This window comes from Penicillium samsonianum (assembly GCF_028829775.1).
Source record: "Penicillium samsonianum strain IBT 33392 chromosome Unknown utg000005l_segment0_segment0, whole genome shotgun sequence".
Taxonomy (NCBI): domain Eukaryota; kingdom Fungi; phylum Ascomycota; class Eurotiomycetes; order Eurotiales; family Aspergillaceae; genus Penicillium; species Penicillium samsonianum.
This window is the reverse complement of record NW_026643263.1, coordinates 1,548,997-1,566,888: the sequence shown is the minus strand read 5'-3', so window position 1 is coordinate 1,566,888 and position 17,892 is coordinate 1,548,997. Positions and strand designations below refer to the sequence as shown.

The 17,892-nt window shown below is 46.4% G+C and overlaps 7 protein-coding genes across 7 annotated transcripts; 4 read left to right on the top strand and 3 right to left on the bottom strand.

The window, feature by feature from the left end:
* Positions 1-2,029: 2,029 nt before the first annotated feature.
* On the top strand, positions 2,030-3,390 carry N7471_009510 (lovastatin nonaketide synthase; the record flags this gene model as incomplete). The annotated part of the gene is made up of 2 exons (XM_057282229.1): positions 2,030-2,689; positions 2,930-3,390. Exons 1-2 carry the CDS (start codon positions 2,617-2,619, stop codon positions 3,388-3,390), a joined length of 534 nt encoding a protein of 177 aa, XP_057133112.1. The 5' UTR covers positions 2,030-2,616.
* Positions 3,391-3,682: 292 nt separating this feature from the next.
* N7471_009509 (lovastatin nonaketide synthase) lies at positions 3,683-4,799 on the top strand (the record flags this gene model as incomplete). The annotated part of the gene is made up of 2 exons (XM_057282228.1): positions 3,683-4,304; positions 4,351-4,799. 2 exons carry the CDS (start codon positions 3,683-3,685, stop codon positions 4,797-4,799), a joined length of 1,071 nt encoding a protein of 356 aa, XP_057133111.1.
* A 2,623-nt stretch (positions 4,800-7,422) lies between these two features.
* On the bottom strand, positions 7,423-9,053 carry N7471_009508 (uncharacterized protein; the record flags this gene model as incomplete). The annotated part of the gene is made up of 2 exons (XM_057282227.1): positions 7,423-8,723; positions 8,777-9,053. 2 exons carry the CDS (start codon positions 9,051-9,053, stop codon positions 7,423-7,425), a joined length of 1,578 nt encoding a protein of 525 aa, XP_057133110.1.
* A 494-nt stretch (positions 9,054-9,547) lies between these two features.
* N7471_009507 (putative aminotransferase) lies at positions 9,548-10,891 on the top strand (the record flags this gene model as incomplete). The annotated part of the gene is made up of 3 exons (XM_057282226.1): positions 9,548-9,580; positions 9,639-10,105; positions 10,168-10,891. 3 exons carry the CDS (start codon positions 9,548-9,550, stop codon positions 10,889-10,891), a joined length of 1,224 nt encoding a protein of 407 aa, XP_057133109.1.
* A 405-nt stretch (positions 10,892-11,296) lies between these two features.
* Positions 11,297-12,885, top strand: N7471_009506 (bZIP transcription factor; the record flags this gene model as incomplete). Its single annotated transcript, XM_057282225.1, has 3 exons — positions 11,297-11,349; positions 11,408-12,118; positions 12,171-12,885. 3 exons carry the CDS (start codon positions 11,297-11,299, stop codon positions 12,883-12,885), a joined length of 1,479 nt encoding a protein of 492 aa, XP_057133108.1.
* Positions 12,886-14,100: 1,215 nt separating this feature from the next.
* N7471_009505 (NAD dependent epimerase/dehydratase) lies at positions 14,101-15,077 on the bottom strand (the record flags this gene model as incomplete). Its single annotated transcript, XM_057282224.1, has 3 exons — positions 14,101-14,430; positions 14,524-15,001; positions 15,055-15,077. 3 exons carry the CDS (start codon positions 15,075-15,077, stop codon positions 14,101-14,103), a joined length of 831 nt encoding a protein of 276 aa, XP_057133107.1.
* Positions 15,078-15,886: 809 nt separating this feature from the next.
* N7471_009504 (SDR family oxidoreductase) lies at positions 15,887-17,204 on the bottom strand (the record flags this gene model as incomplete). Its single annotated transcript, XM_057282223.1, has 2 exons — positions 15,887-17,121; positions 17,174-17,204. The coding sequence occupies 2 exons, from the start codon at positions 17,202-17,204 to the stop codon at positions 15,887-15,889; spliced, it is 1,266 nt and encodes a 421-aa protein (XP_057133106.1).
* Between the last annotated feature and the right edge of the window lie 688 nt (positions 17,205-17,892).

The window sequence follows — 17,892 nt, the reverse complement described above, 5'->3', positions numbered from 1 at the left end:
TCTTTGCTAATGCAACTAAATCGACCACCATAACTTCTCTGATTCTCGCCCGATGTATTTCAATTTTCACATTCGATACAACGGTGATAATTGACATGTAAAAACGCGTTTCTCTCGCTGTCCAAAGTCACTTACAACCTAGGACACGAATTGTTTCTCATGAGACCAGTGCGTAAGACACCGGAGATAGAGTTAAGTGTATCAACCTTAATTCCCACTGGTCATAAGCAACCTTGGAAGAAAGTTTTGGCATTGCTATATGATTGGTCCATAACTTCACTAGCGCATATAAAGTTCGGCGATCCATGGCACGAAACCCCGGAAGAGCACTGGCGCTGGCCCTAGCCTGACAGTACCAGGGAAGACATCTGAGCTGTCACGAAGCAAAAAAAAAGCTCTTCTGCGCTTATTCTCGTCTTCCAGCGCTCATATATGCTGATGCTCTGACCGCGCATCGAGCAATAGCTCTACTCTTTCTATGGCGAATAATACCCCCTCGAGTATTGCGACTGCGTTGATCCACTACTCATCGGACAACGTAGTGCGAACCATCGTCTTCGCCACATTCTCCGCTATCGCTTGGTACAACGCGATCGAGCTCGTTATCTTATGCTTGGTCTCCTTTAGGCGCTGGCACGGCTGCTACTTCTGGAGCTTGCTGATTTCCTCGGCTTGTATCATCACCCACTGTCTAGGCTTTATCCTCCTCTTCTTCCCGACCGGAGTTACGCCCTATGTATGCGTGACTCTCATTCTATTCAGCTGGTATGGAATGGTCACAGGCCAGTCGTTAGTTCTATGGTCGCGGCTGCACCTAGTTCTAAATAACACCAAATTGCTATGGGCGGTGTTATGGATGATCATCATTGACGCCGTGCTATTCCACATCCCAACGACAGTCCTCTTATACGGCACAGTGGCAGTTCCCACTAGCGTCTTTGCCCGCGGCTATAATATCATGGAACGCATCCAGGTCATCGGCTTCTGCATCCAGGAGCTAGTGATATCGGGCATCTACGTTTGGGAAACAATCAAACTGCTCCGACTCCGGCCCCAAGGTCGACCACAGGGGATCTTAAGCCAACTCCTCATAATCAACATAGTAATTCTCATCTTAGACGTCGCGGTCGTCGTTATCGAGTACATAGGATACTACGCTGTGCAGGTGATGTTCAAGCCCGTCGCGTACAGTATCAAGTTGAAGTTGGAGTACGCCATCCTAGGGAAATTGGTGTCGGTTGCGAGAGGCTCGTTCAATCTTAACCAGGAACTGCCTTCCATCGCCCACGATAACGATGATGTCAGCTCCTTTCCATCTTCACAGGATCTGACTAGCCGCAGGAAGAGCGTTAGAAAGATATAGTCCCTTAATATGAATTCAATGAATTCGTGCCCTCAAACTTCGCATCCAGAAAATGTCACAAAAGTCGGTGTTTATGAGGTAGACTGGGAAAAGATGCCTTCAGATATCGAGTGCTACAAAGAATAATGTTAGGAACCCAGCGAGAGCAAAATCTGCCTTGCTCCTTGCGCCCTAGTCCGATAATAATGGTGATATGCCTGTCGATGCGGTGGTTCAAACAAGCCACGCCATCTAGCGCTTCATTTCAGACACCGAGAGGGGATTTTTAAGAAACTGATATCACACCCAGCTCATCTAAATGATCTTATGTGCGGAAGCCTTAATCTGGAGACTCAGAAACATTCGATATCATTCACCATTGTCCTAATCTTCAGGAGATGATTTTTGGATTAACTCGCTATTGCGGAAATTTATAGGTTGATACAATTGTACAATTGTGGAAATGTTCAACCATGGCCTGATTAACCAATCAAATTCTGTATGACGTATGAGTTACTTTAGACATACCGTGGATACAGAAAGCTCTTGATAGGATATATATTCTCAGCCATCAAACATGCAAGGAAGACTTTTGACTTTTAACCATTGTATGGTGGGGCGAATACGTCGTTAAAAGAGAACAATTTGACTGAATACTACATCCTTTCAACTACTATGCCACGCTTCTACCAAACCACCTCCCCACGAGATATTTGTGTTCGAGAACATACACTAGACTGAAAAGACCGATCGCACAATGACTGATGCGTCGACAGCGGAGTATCAGACCACCATACAGCCTCCAACAGGGCGGTTTTCTTCAATCTTACGACCTAGCTTCGAAAAAATCATCTCTGGTTTTGCGGTCGCACCCTATGATTTTGAGTCACTGGTCGAATTTCTGTCGCACAATCATTGCATAGAAACACTTGACTTTCTATCCGAAGCCAAATATTACAGTGGATCTTATCTTGCCTCGGAGCCCTCTATTAGGGAGCAAAAGATGACACCGAACACAAGGCACTTAGGAAAACAGTGGGAAACTATGATGAGCACTTACATATCCATCGACTCTCCCCATGAACTCAACATCCCCGAAAATATCCGTACAGCAGTCCTTCGAAATCACAACGTGTTGAAATACCCACCGAGGCCAACTGAATTGGATTCTACCATTCATCACGCCCGTGAAATGCTTTCGGAGGGTGTTTTATCATTCGTTAATGACGTTCAACGGATAAGAAAGCAACATCCACCTTCACATTCCTTGTCAGATGGGATATATTCTCCGTCAAGAAGTCTCCAAGTGGCTTCCGATGCCGGGCACTTGTCAAATCAGAGCCCAAGGTGAGTCAATGCCTCTCCATTTTGTAATGTCTAGCTTAGATACGCTAACATAGACAACCAAGAAGCCAGTGCGACCAGTTCAAAAACATCAATCAGCTACCAAACATCCTTAGCCCCGCTTCTCAAACCCTGGATTCTCGGACTAAACAGTGTGCACATAGATCAAAATTATTTAGATTTTGGTCGTGGATATCATTTGCAAGGATGTATCGCCGTTTTTCTAGCACTAAAAAGAAATAGATTATGAAATCCGATCGTTATTCTGCAATGCCCTAACGAAAGAGCAATTCGTGCCGAACCCCTTTGCACCCTCTGACTGGGTTACCAAGGGCTGGAACCGGATGTATCTTACTGGCGATCGTGGCAGACTCCGAGCGTCGGACGGTGCTTTTCTATTCGATGGGCGAATGGAGGGTAGTACGCAGATCAAGGTACGCGGTCTACGGATCGAACTCGGTGAGGTGGAACACGCCATCCTGAAAGCTGCCGCGCCTGCGATTGATGAGGTCGTGGTCTCCGTGCGAGGTGAAGGCGATGGTTCCGAGGAGTTTCTGGTTGCCCATGCGGTCTTGTCTCAACACCAAGACCATGGCATTGTCGGTGAATACCGACATGGCTATCTTATCCAGCTCTTGAACAAGCTACCCCTCCCGCAATACATGGTCCCCGCGATAATTATACCATCGATTGCATGCCTTTGACCAGCCACATCAAGATAGATCGCACGGCCATCGCGGCCATGCCTCTGCCGACGACGGATCTCGGTCGCAGGATTGAGGCTGCATCACAATTAACGCACCTGGAATCGGCACTGTGGGGGTCTGGGAGATGGTGATCTCCAAAGACTTGGGCACGGTTTCATCGCCTGACTTGAGCTTCTTTCACGTGGGAGGCAACTCCTTGCTTCTCATTCCTCTACAGTATATGATCAAGGACAATTTCCATGCATCTTTGGCCATGGTGGACTTTGCAGAGGCACATACTATTCGGAAAATGGCGGCTCGCATAGAGCAGACTGCGTCTGAAAAGTTGATCGACTGGGAAGCTGAGACAGCTTTCCACCCCGAGAGCCTAGTACCGTCTACACAAAGCGATGAAGGGGCCATCACTCCAGAGAGGATATACGGCAAGGATCTCCGTGTTCTCTACACCGGGGCCACAGGCCACTCAGCGAGGTATGTTTTGGAGAAATTGGTAAACGATGAGCGGATCTCCAAGATCTACTGCATCGCTATTCGATCTACGAACAAAGTGTCAAATGCATCGGAGAAGATCATCCGGTTCCCAGGAGACCTCCTCGAGGAGCGACTCGGCTTGCCAGAAGAGCAATTCAATTTCCTCGCCAGCGATATAGACGTCATCTTCCATGCCGCCGCAAACCGCTCTTTCTGGGACAACCACCAGGTTATGAGACCGGCCAACGTATCGTCAGCGCACACGCGTATCAACCTGGCCACCCCCCGAAAGGTCCCCATCCACTTCATGTCCTCTGCCGCTGTTCATCTCTTTAGCGGCAAGGAAGACTATCCCGAGGCCCGAGCAACATACCCCCCACCAGCGGACGGCAAAGACGGCTATCTAGCCTCGAAGTGGGCGGCAGAGAAGCTCTTCGAAAGTGCATCGAGTCACTTTTGGACTGCCTATATACATTCACCGTCCAGGGCCAGTACGGGAACAAGTACAGCAGCAGGGCCGCCTCTCGAAGGACACTGTATTTGCCGAGTTCATGCGTGTTGCCCACGAACTTCGAGTCCATATCCCCAAAGGCAACATCAAGGGGGAGATTGACCTTCTTGAACTAACGGGGCTGGCTGATGTGCTAAGCGACTGTATCATCAGGAGCACCGGGAAAGAGCCCGAGCACGCGGATGGGCGGTCCGCTTTGGTGCGATACCTGAACCATCATGCTGATATGAAATTGCAGTTGGACGAATGGGAGGCGTATTTCGTGGAGCACCAAGACGAGCTATCTCAAGTAGAGATGACGGAGACACTCAATGCGACAGAGTGGATCGGTAGGGCGAAGAAAATTGGGTTCCCCTATATGTTGTTGGCGCAGAATTTTGACTTGACAGGGGAGAGCAGCTTGCCGATTGTACAGAGGAGGTGATGTTTATGTTAATTAGTGTACGTCACTGTATAATAATTTCATAATTGGTTTTTGATCAAGAGAACAGGAATATTCAGTCACTTATGCAGCCTCTATCCTTGACGACCTAGGACTTTACTGATCTGATCTATTTGGACCAAGATGGTATTAGGGATGTTATATGTAAGAACCCTCTGATATGCTTTTTTTGATGTCTTTTTTTGATGTCTTCTTAGGTATATACGAAGGCGGTAAAAAGTATACTTTGTGCAGACGACTTTTCTATGTACAACCAGGGATTGATTAGCAGAAGCTTCCAGGTGTTGACACCCGAGAAACTTTTACTTAGTACTCCCGGGGTCCCGAAGGGGAAACCATGGGCACCTATGAACATTCATGTAAGACACTCAAGGACACTTAAAACTTCTATTACAGACACATCCAACGTAGTCGGTATAATACCACCCTATTCCATAAAGCAGCACCAAGGAACTTTCATTTGTGGATTCAGCCGGACTTACTTGCCATTCCTTGCTCGTCCAGGATATACATATGTAGGGCGAGCGCCTCGATGGGACCACCCCTTATACTTGGTAATCCAGTGGTCGACGGACATAAAAGGCATTCTCGGTAGGCTTTTCCCAAAGGGGTTAGATCAGTAGAATAAATAAGTTAATTATAGGCTCAATTTGGTCAACTCTACTCCGTACTTCGTTCGCATCTTTCCAAGGTTTTAATTAGCATTTGAATGAATCTGCAAGAAAAAAAAAAAAAATAAACTGTTCGACTAATTGTGTACGGTTCCACCATTATGCAGTAACTATAAGCCAATAGTCCACGAACCTATAATTTTACGCACTGTGCTCGCCTTAGTCGACGCTGAAGCAGCTCTTACTATCCCACCACTTACTCACCACCCCGGCCTTACGGTCTATAATTGCCTCCCAGACCTAACATCGTACATACGACCATAGGGTGTGGAAAACAGGGCTTCCCGTCCGCTCAGCCGTACTTAAGCCACACGCCGGTGAGTTAGTAGTTGGGTGGGTGACCACCAGCGAATCCTCACTGTTGTATGTTTTTTGTTTTGTTCTTTTTGTTTGGCACTGTCTCTATTTGCTCATTCATATCGCGGACTCAAAAATAAAGGGGAAAGGATTCCCTTGAGGTCATCATGGGATCAGGAACAATGAATGTCCCTATAGATACACTACTTATCATGCCATCATGTAAAGGGATAAAGACTGAGCAATATCCAGTCTCCAGTAATTCTTTCAAGAATTAGTCTTGTTGGTAACAGAAGACACCATCTTTGAACATCCGCAGATTCTGTTCGCTCTCGTAAACCAATTCCAAGGTTTGTATCGTGCTGGATTATCAGGCTCAACCCCCGAATCTGGCTATTCTTTGCAATATCTAGAGCGTGGATCCTGATATCTGGTCAAGGTTGGCTCGAGTGAGGTACATCCTGTCTAGGAGACCTGGAGGTCTGGTGGTAGTAGTATTCTATTCAATTTAACATCTATATAGATCATATGATTTCTCGAGGTAATGTCTCCTAATATGTTTCCTTTCTTACTTTGATCAGTAAATATATTTCGACACATTGGACCTTGTCATATATCCTATCCATTCTCGGGAGTATTGTTTCCTTTATCGTGCGACGACCGATAATCCAGAATACTACGAAGAGAGGGAAGAGAAGCTTAATAAGGTTAATATCAATCTAATTAGTGATATACAGGAGTAGGGGGATAAACTAGGGGATAAACTAGAGGCTTCCTTACCTACTACTAAATATAATAGTCTAGACTCACTATTATTGCTACTAAACTATATATAGATATAGGTATTAGGGCGGACACGTAAGAGCCGGGAAGATGATATATTTAAATACCATTAACTAGTATATAAATTACTAATAAACGTTTTTCTTTTACCCTCTTACTAAACAAAATTCGATTTAATAAAGGCTTTAGTTGCAAAGTAAATACTTAAAATTACGACTAAAAAATGCACAAGGATACGGGATGATTTGCTAGAACGGTGGGCAGAGAGGCTTTAGGAAGCGACAATGTATCTATCTGAATGAAATGATTACTACGCCTCAGTCTCTTTAGAGACTAGCTGAAAAGAAGAGAAGACAAACTTTTCGCACTCTACGCTAGTATGTGCTTCACCTGACGTGACAAAAATTATATAGCCCTAAACAAGAGAGCACTACCGCCCAACGCCGGACGATAGTAGATGGATGCAAAGAGGGTCTAGGCACTGGGACCAGAGTTAACACATAGTAAAAGATGGAAAAAAGTTGAGGTAATTGCTCACTGCGTTAGCAATTACCATATTAGTCCTCATGTTGATTTTAAGCCCCCCGGGCGAGGACAGTTTGAGCTTCCAAGGAGTGCCGGATACAGTGGCCCATACCTAGGTATATACTTGAACCTGACTCTCAATATACCTAAGTACCCAGGTATTGCCTTTAAATCGGCTTTTTCCAGCCACGCAGTTTCAAAGGTCATATTTTTTTATTATAGGTAGCGGTTTGTTTTTTTGTTCCGGAAAACCTAGAAACATATTTGGTAAGGATGACTGGTGATTCTGAAAGAAAATACATCAATCTTGATTTACTACCTAGGTATTACTACAACTTGGTAGGAGTCTTTTCATGACCGAACAACACACGAACATGATCCTCGAGCTTTAGCAGCAGCGGATGTGGCATGCTGGACTCAAGCTTCCTTTGTATATCAAGGATATTCTCTGCCACTTCTCGCCAATGCACAATATTCCCCGTTTTCGAAAACCCCTCCACGCCATGCCACTGAGTTGCACTAACCGGACATAGCTTGCTATGTTGCTTCCTCACCTCACCATCCACAAGCACAGTCTCAATATCCCGGATGGTCGAGTGCAGAACAATAGCCATGACTGGATCGTGTTGGGCCACACACGCCATAGCCGGACTGAGAGCATCAAACACAACCAGGTCTGCCTTTTTGCCCACCTGAATGCTCCCAATATCCTTCTCCATACCGAGTGCACGAGCGCCTTGAATGGTACCCATCTTGAATGCATTGGCAGTCGTGTACGAGACACCTCTTGGCCAGTAACCATTCCGCACGTGAGTCTCGCTTTCCTTACCTCGACTAGTTTGCAGAGCCATGCGCATCTCATTTACCATGCTACCACTTGTAGCAGAATGACAATCAACTCCGAGGGAGCAAACTTGATCAATTCCAGGAAGGTCGGGCCGAAAACAGACGGGTGGCCCCACGGCCATGGCAAGTTCCGTATTCGGTGTGGCGGAGACAAAGCAGTTTGCGTCGTGGATCAGTCTGACGTCCTGGGCGGTCGCGCCACCTGCGTGGGAAAGAACTATTCCTTTTTGCAAAAGGCCGTATGACTTCAACAACACAGGAAGGCTTTCGGCACCGCGGACAAAATTTTGAATAAAATGCGACGTGACGACCTTCACACCTAGGGACTTGACCTTTTCAAACACGTCTAGAACGATATTCTTAGGAAGGTGGTAGAAATCAAAGCCAAAGCCTAGCTGAACACGAGATTCGGAGTCATTCAGTGGGTATGAGGTAGCAAGCTTCTCGAAGGTCTCCATAACCCAGGCTGGTAGAGGCTCGGCTTCAAATTCGATTTTTGGATCGGTACTTTTCACAAGCGACACAGGTGTATACCCAAATATCGATCGTATACCCGAAGATATAGTGCCTGCAATCGCAAATTGACCTAAGTTATGGCTGTCAGTTTGGACTTCCAAACTGTATCGACTGCTAAGCAGGATTTTGAACTTACTATGCTCTTTTGACCAGTTCATGTGAGCATGATCCAAAGTAGTGGTTGTTCCAGCATCGATAGCCTCCATACTTCCAGCCAAGTTAGCCCAGAACATATCTTCAGCCGTGAGCTTCAATCCCGCTGCCTGCACTATGAGGTGTAAGTCAACATCTGCCTCATATTAAGTGGCTAGATTTACTAACCGATAGCCAAGTACGGGAAGAGGGCTGTATTTCCGAAAAATCCCTTGAGCGGTGACTGCCACACGTGGTGGTGGGTATCAATAAAGCCAGGCGAGATAATCTTGTCCATGCAGTCTATGATGTCGCATCCAGTGGGTGGTGGGATGGTGCTCTCAATCTTGGAAATGCGGTCTCCATCAATCAGTATATCGGCAACTCGAGGAGATATATGATCACTGTCACTCTCTACAGGGATGAGCACGGTCCCTCCTCGGAGAAGTTTCAAGGGCTTAACCATGATAGCGGCGGTGATAGTAGGTTGGGATGTTGGCACTTCAGGAGAAGTTGCTTGTGCTAAATTTTCAATGAGAGGGTGTAGCGAAAATACTTGTGACTTATATACACCAACCAACATAGACCAACACCCTAGACGTCCGGAATTCATACAAATACCTAAGTATTCTGATGTTCAAAATCGGAGATATATTCGGGGGTAAGGAGTTTAAGTCCGCAAACCTTACCTTCGGCTCCCAATTAACTGCAATAACCAAAGCTTTCAAGTGGACAAGTTACGCCCGCCCCGCTACTTTTCGCTGATGTAACCGTTCGCTCACATAACCGCTCACATAATTAGATTTCACGTAACTGACCAACAGATCCAAACTAACTCTGAAACTATTGCAAGGTTTGGAGCTGCCGATATGACTCATTTCCTATAATCTATATAAACTGAATGACAACCTTGGAAGTACGTAGGTAAATTCTTCACCATTAAAAACCACATCAACCACAATGGTGAAGATCGAAAAGTTTGAAGTTGATCATGTTCGTATCATCCCCTACACTGAGTCTACCAGCTCTATACTGATCGAATCTGTCGTAGTGGATCTTAACTCGCAGCACAGCTGTCGAGCACAACCTTGCACATTCCTACTGTCTTCCTAGATCAATCGATGGTATACGGGATGAATTCAACTCTAATACAGACGTGGACATCTTGTCTCCTATTCTCTCAAAATCATTGGACTATGGCCCTATGAAAGGATGTGAAGATTTACGATCAAAGATCTCGCATTTTTACTCGAGTGAATCATTTGGTCAACTGGCGATGGAAAATATTGTCACTACACCTGGCGCATCATTGGCAAACTTTCTTGTTTTGTTTTCTTTGCTAGGCCCAGGCGATCATGCCATCGTGCAATACCCTACATATCAACAACTATACTCCCTCCCGAAATCCTTCGGGGCGGATCTGAGCTTTTGGAAATCAAAAGAGGATGATGACTGGAGACTTGATTTGCCTGATCTTAAGAGCTTGATTCGACCGAATACGAAAATGATCATCATCAGGTGAGTCGATTATGATTTACCCTTTTTTCAAATACAGCCTAATACTAAGCTGATATCGCTAGCAATCCACAAAACCCGACAGGTGCAATCATCGGAAAACAAAAACTCGAAGAGATTGTGCAAATTGCAAGAAGTCATTCTATAATTCTCTTCAGCGACGAAGTCTACCGCCCACTTTTCCACTCGATCTCCCCAGCAGATCCGGAATACCCACCCTCGATCTTATCAATGGGTTACGAAAACGTAATCGCCACGAGCTCCCTATCCAAAGCATATTCTGTAGCCGGGCTGCGCATTGGATGGATCGCGTCCCATAACCACGAAATCATCGATTTATGTGTCAATGCACGCTCATATGCCCTCATCACTGCTAGCCAGATCGACGAACATTTTGCGTCTTTTATACTGAACCCTCTTTATGCAGACAGATTGATAGATAAGAATCGCTCCCTGGCAAAACGCAACGTTGACATTGTTCAGACCTTTATTGACAGGAATAGCACAATCTGTGAATGGGTCAAGCCCACGGGAGCGCCGATAGGATTCATCAAGTTCACAAGATCCGCTCAACCCGTTGATGATCTGGATTTTTGCAATAAACTCCTGGAAAAGAAAGGAGTTCTTCTTGTACCCGGGCAGAAATGCTTCGGAGATGATGTTAATTTTCCTGGTTACGTTCGTCTTGGCTTTGGAGGTGATACAAGGCAGCTGGAAGCTGGCCTGGAGGCTATGCAAGGTTTCCTTGAAAGTGATTATAGAGATGTCCCTCTATACACTCAACAATAGACACCTAGCTTTTGTTCCTATTTATAGCATACACTTGTAACTATTCAACTGCGTTTACATGGACAACTCCAGGCCTACCGTGACTTGATATTTTCGGAACCCGGCTTTTCAAACTCCTTGAGAGTTTCTCTTAAAGCACGGCGCTATTATCAGCTATATGATTGTGAAATAAGTTATAGTTTCAATAGTGAATAGTCATTGTCGGAGATATCCTGAGTATCAGAAATACGACAATACCATGGTACAGATAAATTGCCCAAGGGCGCACCGATGCTGGAATGGGCCAATCAGAACCCGAGATGTCAAACCTTAATCACGCAACCTGGCTCGTCTCCTGACTCTTTGACATCCGCCCACGGCAGACTCTAGTTCTGCAATGGTCTATGGAAACTGAACGCTTCGACCATGATAAGCGGCAATAATGGACGAAACACACGTGGCGAAGATCCGGTTAAGAGGTAATTCCAAGCTTTGACTGATATGCAGGCCACCCACCATTCGCTGACCATCTAATAGAAGAGCTAGAAATCGGTTATCACAACGGACATACCGTCTCAGGCAATCTGAAAAAGTGAGGGAACTTCAAAGATCTGCTGAAGCAGGAAGTGTAACACAAAACGAAGCATTTGAAAGGATACGTAACGAAAATTATCATCTTCGCAAGCAGCTTGTCGATGTACAATCGACATTGACTAAGCTCACAGAAACGTTGCAATCCTTGACTGGCTCGGTTTCAAACGTTTTGCATAAACCTTCAACTGCAGGCCCTGAGAGCGAGGCTGGATTTGAATCATTGGAAGGCTTGAAAGGGGGCTTATCCCAAGATACGTTTCTCGAGGCCGAACTGCTGGATTCTGCGGTTTGCTCCTTATCTGAGGTACCTGAGCAGCTATCAACACTTGATACACTGATACCCACTGGCTCTGCCTCGCAAGTATATCAACCTCCTCCTCACTTGGAAGCGCCGTGCGAAGCGTTTGACTGGCAAACCCTTCCCGGTGACATCAACTGCATAGTACCTCAGATACCACATATCTGGAGCCATGAGTACCAGATGGGCCTCCAGCCATACATGAAAGCTCTATCCCATAGTGCAACTTCGAGCCTTATATTGGGCAAGCCTTGGGTTGAAACGAATTCTCCATTTTCGGATCACATATCAACACTCCGCGACTTGATGAGAACAAGTATTGGCCAGACCGAGATGCAATCCGAACAGCAAGAAAGGTAATTTCTCCAAAAAGTACGATTCCTGAGATGATCTCTAATAATCTAGCAGACCGTATCGACAAGTTTTGGGAGTACTTGCACTCTTTAACAGCCTCACGCGCCCAGCAGCCATGGCGTGGTATGCGAAAACGAAATTCTACCACATCGTCGATTTGACCGTTTGGCAGCTTAACCCATGCCCAGAAATGCTGTCAAAGGTACACACACAATATAAACCAACAATGCTACAGTTACAGCACCAGTATCCGAGTATTATCGACTGGGCCCCATTCCCAGCGCTAAGGGATCGATTAATTCGACTGCACGCTGCAAACCCCCAAATCGACCAAATATTCGTGGATATCGTGAGCAGCTATGTGGTAGAAGCCTGTCTGGCAGATTTGGTCTTCGGCGCCCCTCCAACAAACGTGTATGTACGGGTGACTGATATTGCCGAAGGAGCAGCTGTTATGGGCAATAAAAATGTCGACCCATCCACCGTACTTCCAGCTGCAGATATGGCATTTCTGTTCTCTGTCCCTGAGTGTGCTCAAGCGGTATTCAAACTTTTGAATATGGACCACGGGGTTTCTCAATATAAGCTCGACCCATCGTTCTTTGGGACTTATCCTGAACTGTTCGACCCTGAGAATGATATTGCAGCAAAGGGTGTGTCTATAAGGCCAAATAGTCAAACACGCTTGCCCTGTCCAAGTCGTTTGGATGACTTGACCTTCCAGACGTACCGGAGCTTTATGGCATTTCATACTCTCGCGCCTTCTTGACTGGGCCTTGGGGTAATCGAATAAATTCGGTCTGTGTGCTGGGTAACGATAATGCGGAATCCAATCGACTAGGGCTTTATGATACATAGTGAGACGAAAGGGAATGGGAACTTGCGTGCAAGGAAACGTTCTATCAGATTGTTCGTGGCCAATCGTTGTAGTTTTCATTCGGGTCATAGTAAGGTCCATAGTTAGTTGACTAACCATCCCACCACGGTCATTGGGGAATTCCATATACCAGACGGGTCACTAGATCCTGTTGGTAAACTAAAAGAAGCTAGTTGAATCGCTAGAATGAGAATGGTACGGCAGCGAAAAGCTAACATGGGATATGATTGGCGTTATAGCACAGCAAAGTACATACGACCATAGGGTGTGGAAAACAGGGCTTCCCGTCCGCTCAGCCGTACTTAAGCCACACGCCGGTGAGTTAGTAGTTGGGTGGGTGACCACCAGCGAATCCTCACTGTTGTATGTTTTTGCTTTTTTTGCCACATGCTTTCTCTCCCTCTGCACGACAATTCTCAATATGCCGTCAGCTAAGCGGCACTTTAGGGTGAGTGCGGGTGATACTCGGTTAAGGACGATTTTCTCACGCACAGTCACAACGTAATGACTATTGTCGTGTGATAATTACTCACTCAAGCAAGGGTCATCTAGAACATATCTCGTTACCGCTCTTGCAGACAGCTTAAAATACGATGACTTGCCCCAGCTACACTATATCTTCTTTTGTCAACTTTTCCTTGCCTACTATTACCCAGCAAATATCGCAGATTTGTACCCGAATAATGCAGACTAGGTCTAGGAAAAGTCTCTCTAGAGCTTGGCAGGAATTTAACCATTATCCCGCTGCTAGTTCAAGTCATCAGCACCACTATCAGCAATGGCAAATTGAGAAGGGTTACACTACAATTCCTTGGAAGATTCTAGCATTGTATGTCGCGAGCGATGGACAAGAGGGGTCGGACTGAATGAGATCAACGATATATTTATCATCCAACTGTACTGCGAGCTTGACGATCTCTCCCATCTAACCATAGTATAGGCGAAGCTGTTGTTTTACTATAAGTTACGTAGTTTCACATTGACATTCTCTATAACTGTAACCCCCGCCGCTCGGACCAGTAGTCTTAGACGCGTTCACATGTACTTGTTTTCATGTTCCGATTTCTCAGGCCGGTAGATTGCATAATCAACGCCAATACAGAATTACTAAAGGACATTTTTCTTCATCATCGACTCAACAGTATCAATGACACTAGTTTCCAGGTCAATGTACTCCCACTTGCCCTCCTTGGTACCGTCGGCGAGGATCCCCAGACTCACGCGCATATCCCATCCCGTGGGATGAACTCCAGGAGGTAAGACCTGAGAGGGATTGCCCTTGGGGACCCGGTTAGCAAGGCCAGGGAAATTCTTGCGGATGATGTTGACCACCAGTTGGGGTGATATGAGACCTGAGATGAGGAGAACCCGCTGGTTTGCCGCTGAGGGGTTTTCTAGCGCATCTACATGACTCCGGGCCACGTCTCGAACATCCACCTGAATATAAGTAAGCAAATGAGCCGACTTCTCTCGGTTTTCAGGTTGCATCTTGCCAGCCGGCTAGAACGTAAGCCCTGGCGGACAACTTACGAAATGGTAGAAAGGGAAGGTGACGCCGTCAATATCATTGTGAGTTCCATCAATAAAGCTCGCTATGGCAAAATGATTGGTCTCATTGATAGACTTAGGGCCTGAGATTGGTTGGGTCATTGGACCAATGATGATGTCCGGGTTGATTACGGCCAGATCAAAGGAGGTTGCATTCTGCTTCATAAAACCCCACGCAGCAGCCTCGGCCCTTGTCTTGGACACGTTATATCCCAAAACGGGATCATTTCTGTCAATGGCTTGCTCAGCCGTCACCTTTGCCATGTCAGATAAAAAGAGTATATCAATAGAGTAGACGCTAGCAATCTTTACCGGGTTCCAATCTTTCTCTGTGTACGGATTGCCTTCCCTGGACATATCCTCGAATGAGTTAAGCACGGATACGGCACTTCCGAGGAGAACGAAACGCTTTAACGCGGTACCACCGTGCTGATGAGCAGCCTTCAGGATCTCGGTGGTTCTTGAATTGTGTGAGCTGCAACTCATATTGGAACATGCTGACGGCCATCTTACCCCTTTTCTGCAGGCTCGATCATCTCTTTTTGGATATCAGACACTTGAAATGTCACAGGTGATGCCGTGTGGATCACATAAGTAAAAGGCGTCTTTGGGCTCTCGAAGAGATGGTCGAAAGGTTTTGCCGAAGTAAAATCAGCGACGATTGCAAATACCACCTTGCTTTTCCAATCTGGATGTGTTTTGATAATATCATCCGCTTTTTCTTGGGAGCGCACTGTCGCAGTCACGGCGTATCCGCGCTACTGGATGATCAGTCCCCAGTCGGTATCCAGGAAAATGGACGAAATTAGCCCACATTTATCAGGATAGCCAAGATGTGAGAGGCTACGAAGCCATTGGCTCCCGTCAGTAAGACGTGTGGGCTCTTTTCAGCACTTGACATTGCGAGTAGCAGATAAATGAAGATTGTTGAGAACGTTTCACCAAATCATTACCCCTTATGCTTAGGGATTGGATTATGGCTCCGTATATATAACAACAAAATCATCGGGGGACTTAACGGTCGGCAAATGACGCGTTTATTTGTTCGAAGACGCTCTGGCCAGCGGAAATGTGTCGGGAGTCGATCGATCAAGAATAAGTGGATTATGCTGGCATTACATCAAGCACTTCGGCTTCTAATGTTATTGGTTGCGCCGCGATCCGTACAAAACTACCTATAGGTAATATCGTGTTGATCAGGAGGCATGATCCTATGCAACTTGTCATTTATTGGTGTAATACTGGTATTATTGATGAGATTGCTAAATTTTTGGCTTGAGATGGACAATCAAAGAAAGTACAAATTTTCTTTTTTTGGACGACGAAGAAAGCTATAGAAAACGAACTAAAAGTCCCGACGGAGCTGATCCACTGGCGGTAATACCCCACCTTCTTCCAGTACTCGGAAGGTTTCTTCCAGCTCTTCCCACGTATCCGCATACCCCGTCCATCCCAGCTTCCGCGCCTTACTCATACTCGCTACACAGCTCCAGTCCCGGCCCATGGTCAAAACTAAAAAATCCCAGGTTGCCTTGTCCCAGGCCTGTTGGTCAAGATGATACTTTTCTCTCAGCCCGGCCCAGGCCTCATTCACATCCGCTCGACGCGCCCACTTTTCAGGATCCACCTGAAGGAAGAGTTTGGGAGAGTCTTTCACCAAAGTATCTGACGAAAGACCCAGAGATGATGCGACCGCCTGGAGAGGCGGCCTGTTCTGTAGTGGGATCGTCAACGACTCGTATGTCTGGTACCCCTTGGTATTCGGTATGCCACCATTAGGGAACATTGGATCCGGGATCTTGCAACCAAATCGGGCAGCCAGACGAGGCCACAGATTATGAAAGGATTCTGTGTCGCCGTTCACCACGTTGAAGATGTTGTTGCCTGCGCCCGGGGCCCTCGCGGCCCATAGGCAGAAATTGGCGTGTAGATTTGCCGATGTCCAGCAGTTGAATGTCAAGTAATTGGACTTACTGCCTGGGAAAGGCAACTCAGACCCTGGCAGAGCTTTGCACACAGCGCAGTATAGCCCAAGAGAGGTGGCCTCGTTCATGAAGTTTCCCCGTGCATACCCGAGCACGTCCTGGGGAAGCGTGGCGATCCATTCCCAGCCGCCTTCGGCAGCGGCTTCAGCAAGGGCTCTTTGTTGATCATAGTAGAAGATGGGAGGCCAACTGACCCCTCCTATATTCTCCAACAGGGGGTCATCTTCCAGGAAAGGCTGTTTGCCCTGTCCGAGGTGGACGCCGTACTGCTTGGTGCCACAAGTGAGAATAAAGCGCTTGATCTTTTTGTCGGCTCCAGTAGTTTTGAGGGCTTGAATAAAGTTTCTCAGGAGCGTCACGTTTACACGCAACAATTCTGCCGGATTCTCAGGGACCAGATAAGCACAGAAGTAGATATATTCCGCAGAGACTCCACTGAGGTTGGGTGCCATGTCCTCCACAGAGCCCTGAAGGTCCATGGTAACATGTTGAACCTTGGGGTGCTGGTAACCAGGATTGCGCCGAGAGAATGAGTAGATTTTGTTATAAGAAGAATCTTTGATGAGACGGTGAATAATGGCGCTTCCGGTGATGCCTGTTTATATTGTTAGTTTCGCAGATTCAATTTCAAAAGACGCAAGAGATACCAGTGGCGCCCGTAACCAAAGCAGAAGACATTGTCAATGAAATTGGAGGATTCTGGAGCTTGATGCTCCTGGAATATTTAGGCAGGAGGATGTCTTTTATAGGTTGCTGTCGGTGCCCTACGTCACCGTTGTATCTTAATAGAATTAAGAGGACAGCAGAGTTTTGACGTAATGATTATATTTTAACGGCATACGTCTTTGTCCCACGTGTAGCGTGCTGTCCCAAGATTCCAAATTAACTGTTCTCTTCATCTTTCCCGCGGCAATTTCAGTCGATGATAGCAAAAGCAACAGAAAGTAAAGTTGTGGCAAGCACAAATAAACGTGAATCTCTCTAGCATGGCCTGATCTTAAGAAGCCTAGAGCTAATGTACATGATAATGCAGTATTTGAGGTGCGATGCCGGTGCACATTGTCATAACAATGAACCCCCGAACGTGCTAGGCATTCAAGCTGCACCGGGCTAAGGCATCCTTGACCAATAGACAGCAGGAGAGTATTCTACAAACCATGACTTTGGTGGCGGAACCGACCGGGGAATTTGCAGTCCAACGATGGGTCTTGTGGGGCAACTGAAGCTCGGGAATTTCTTGGAGAACCACGCGTGCGCGATTTCGCCTTTGGACTGCCATTTGAAGACATCTGGAGCTGCTCTCGCGACAGGTAATTTTGACCAACCCGGGTAGTTCTCACCCTAATTCTCACCCTATCTATAGCGC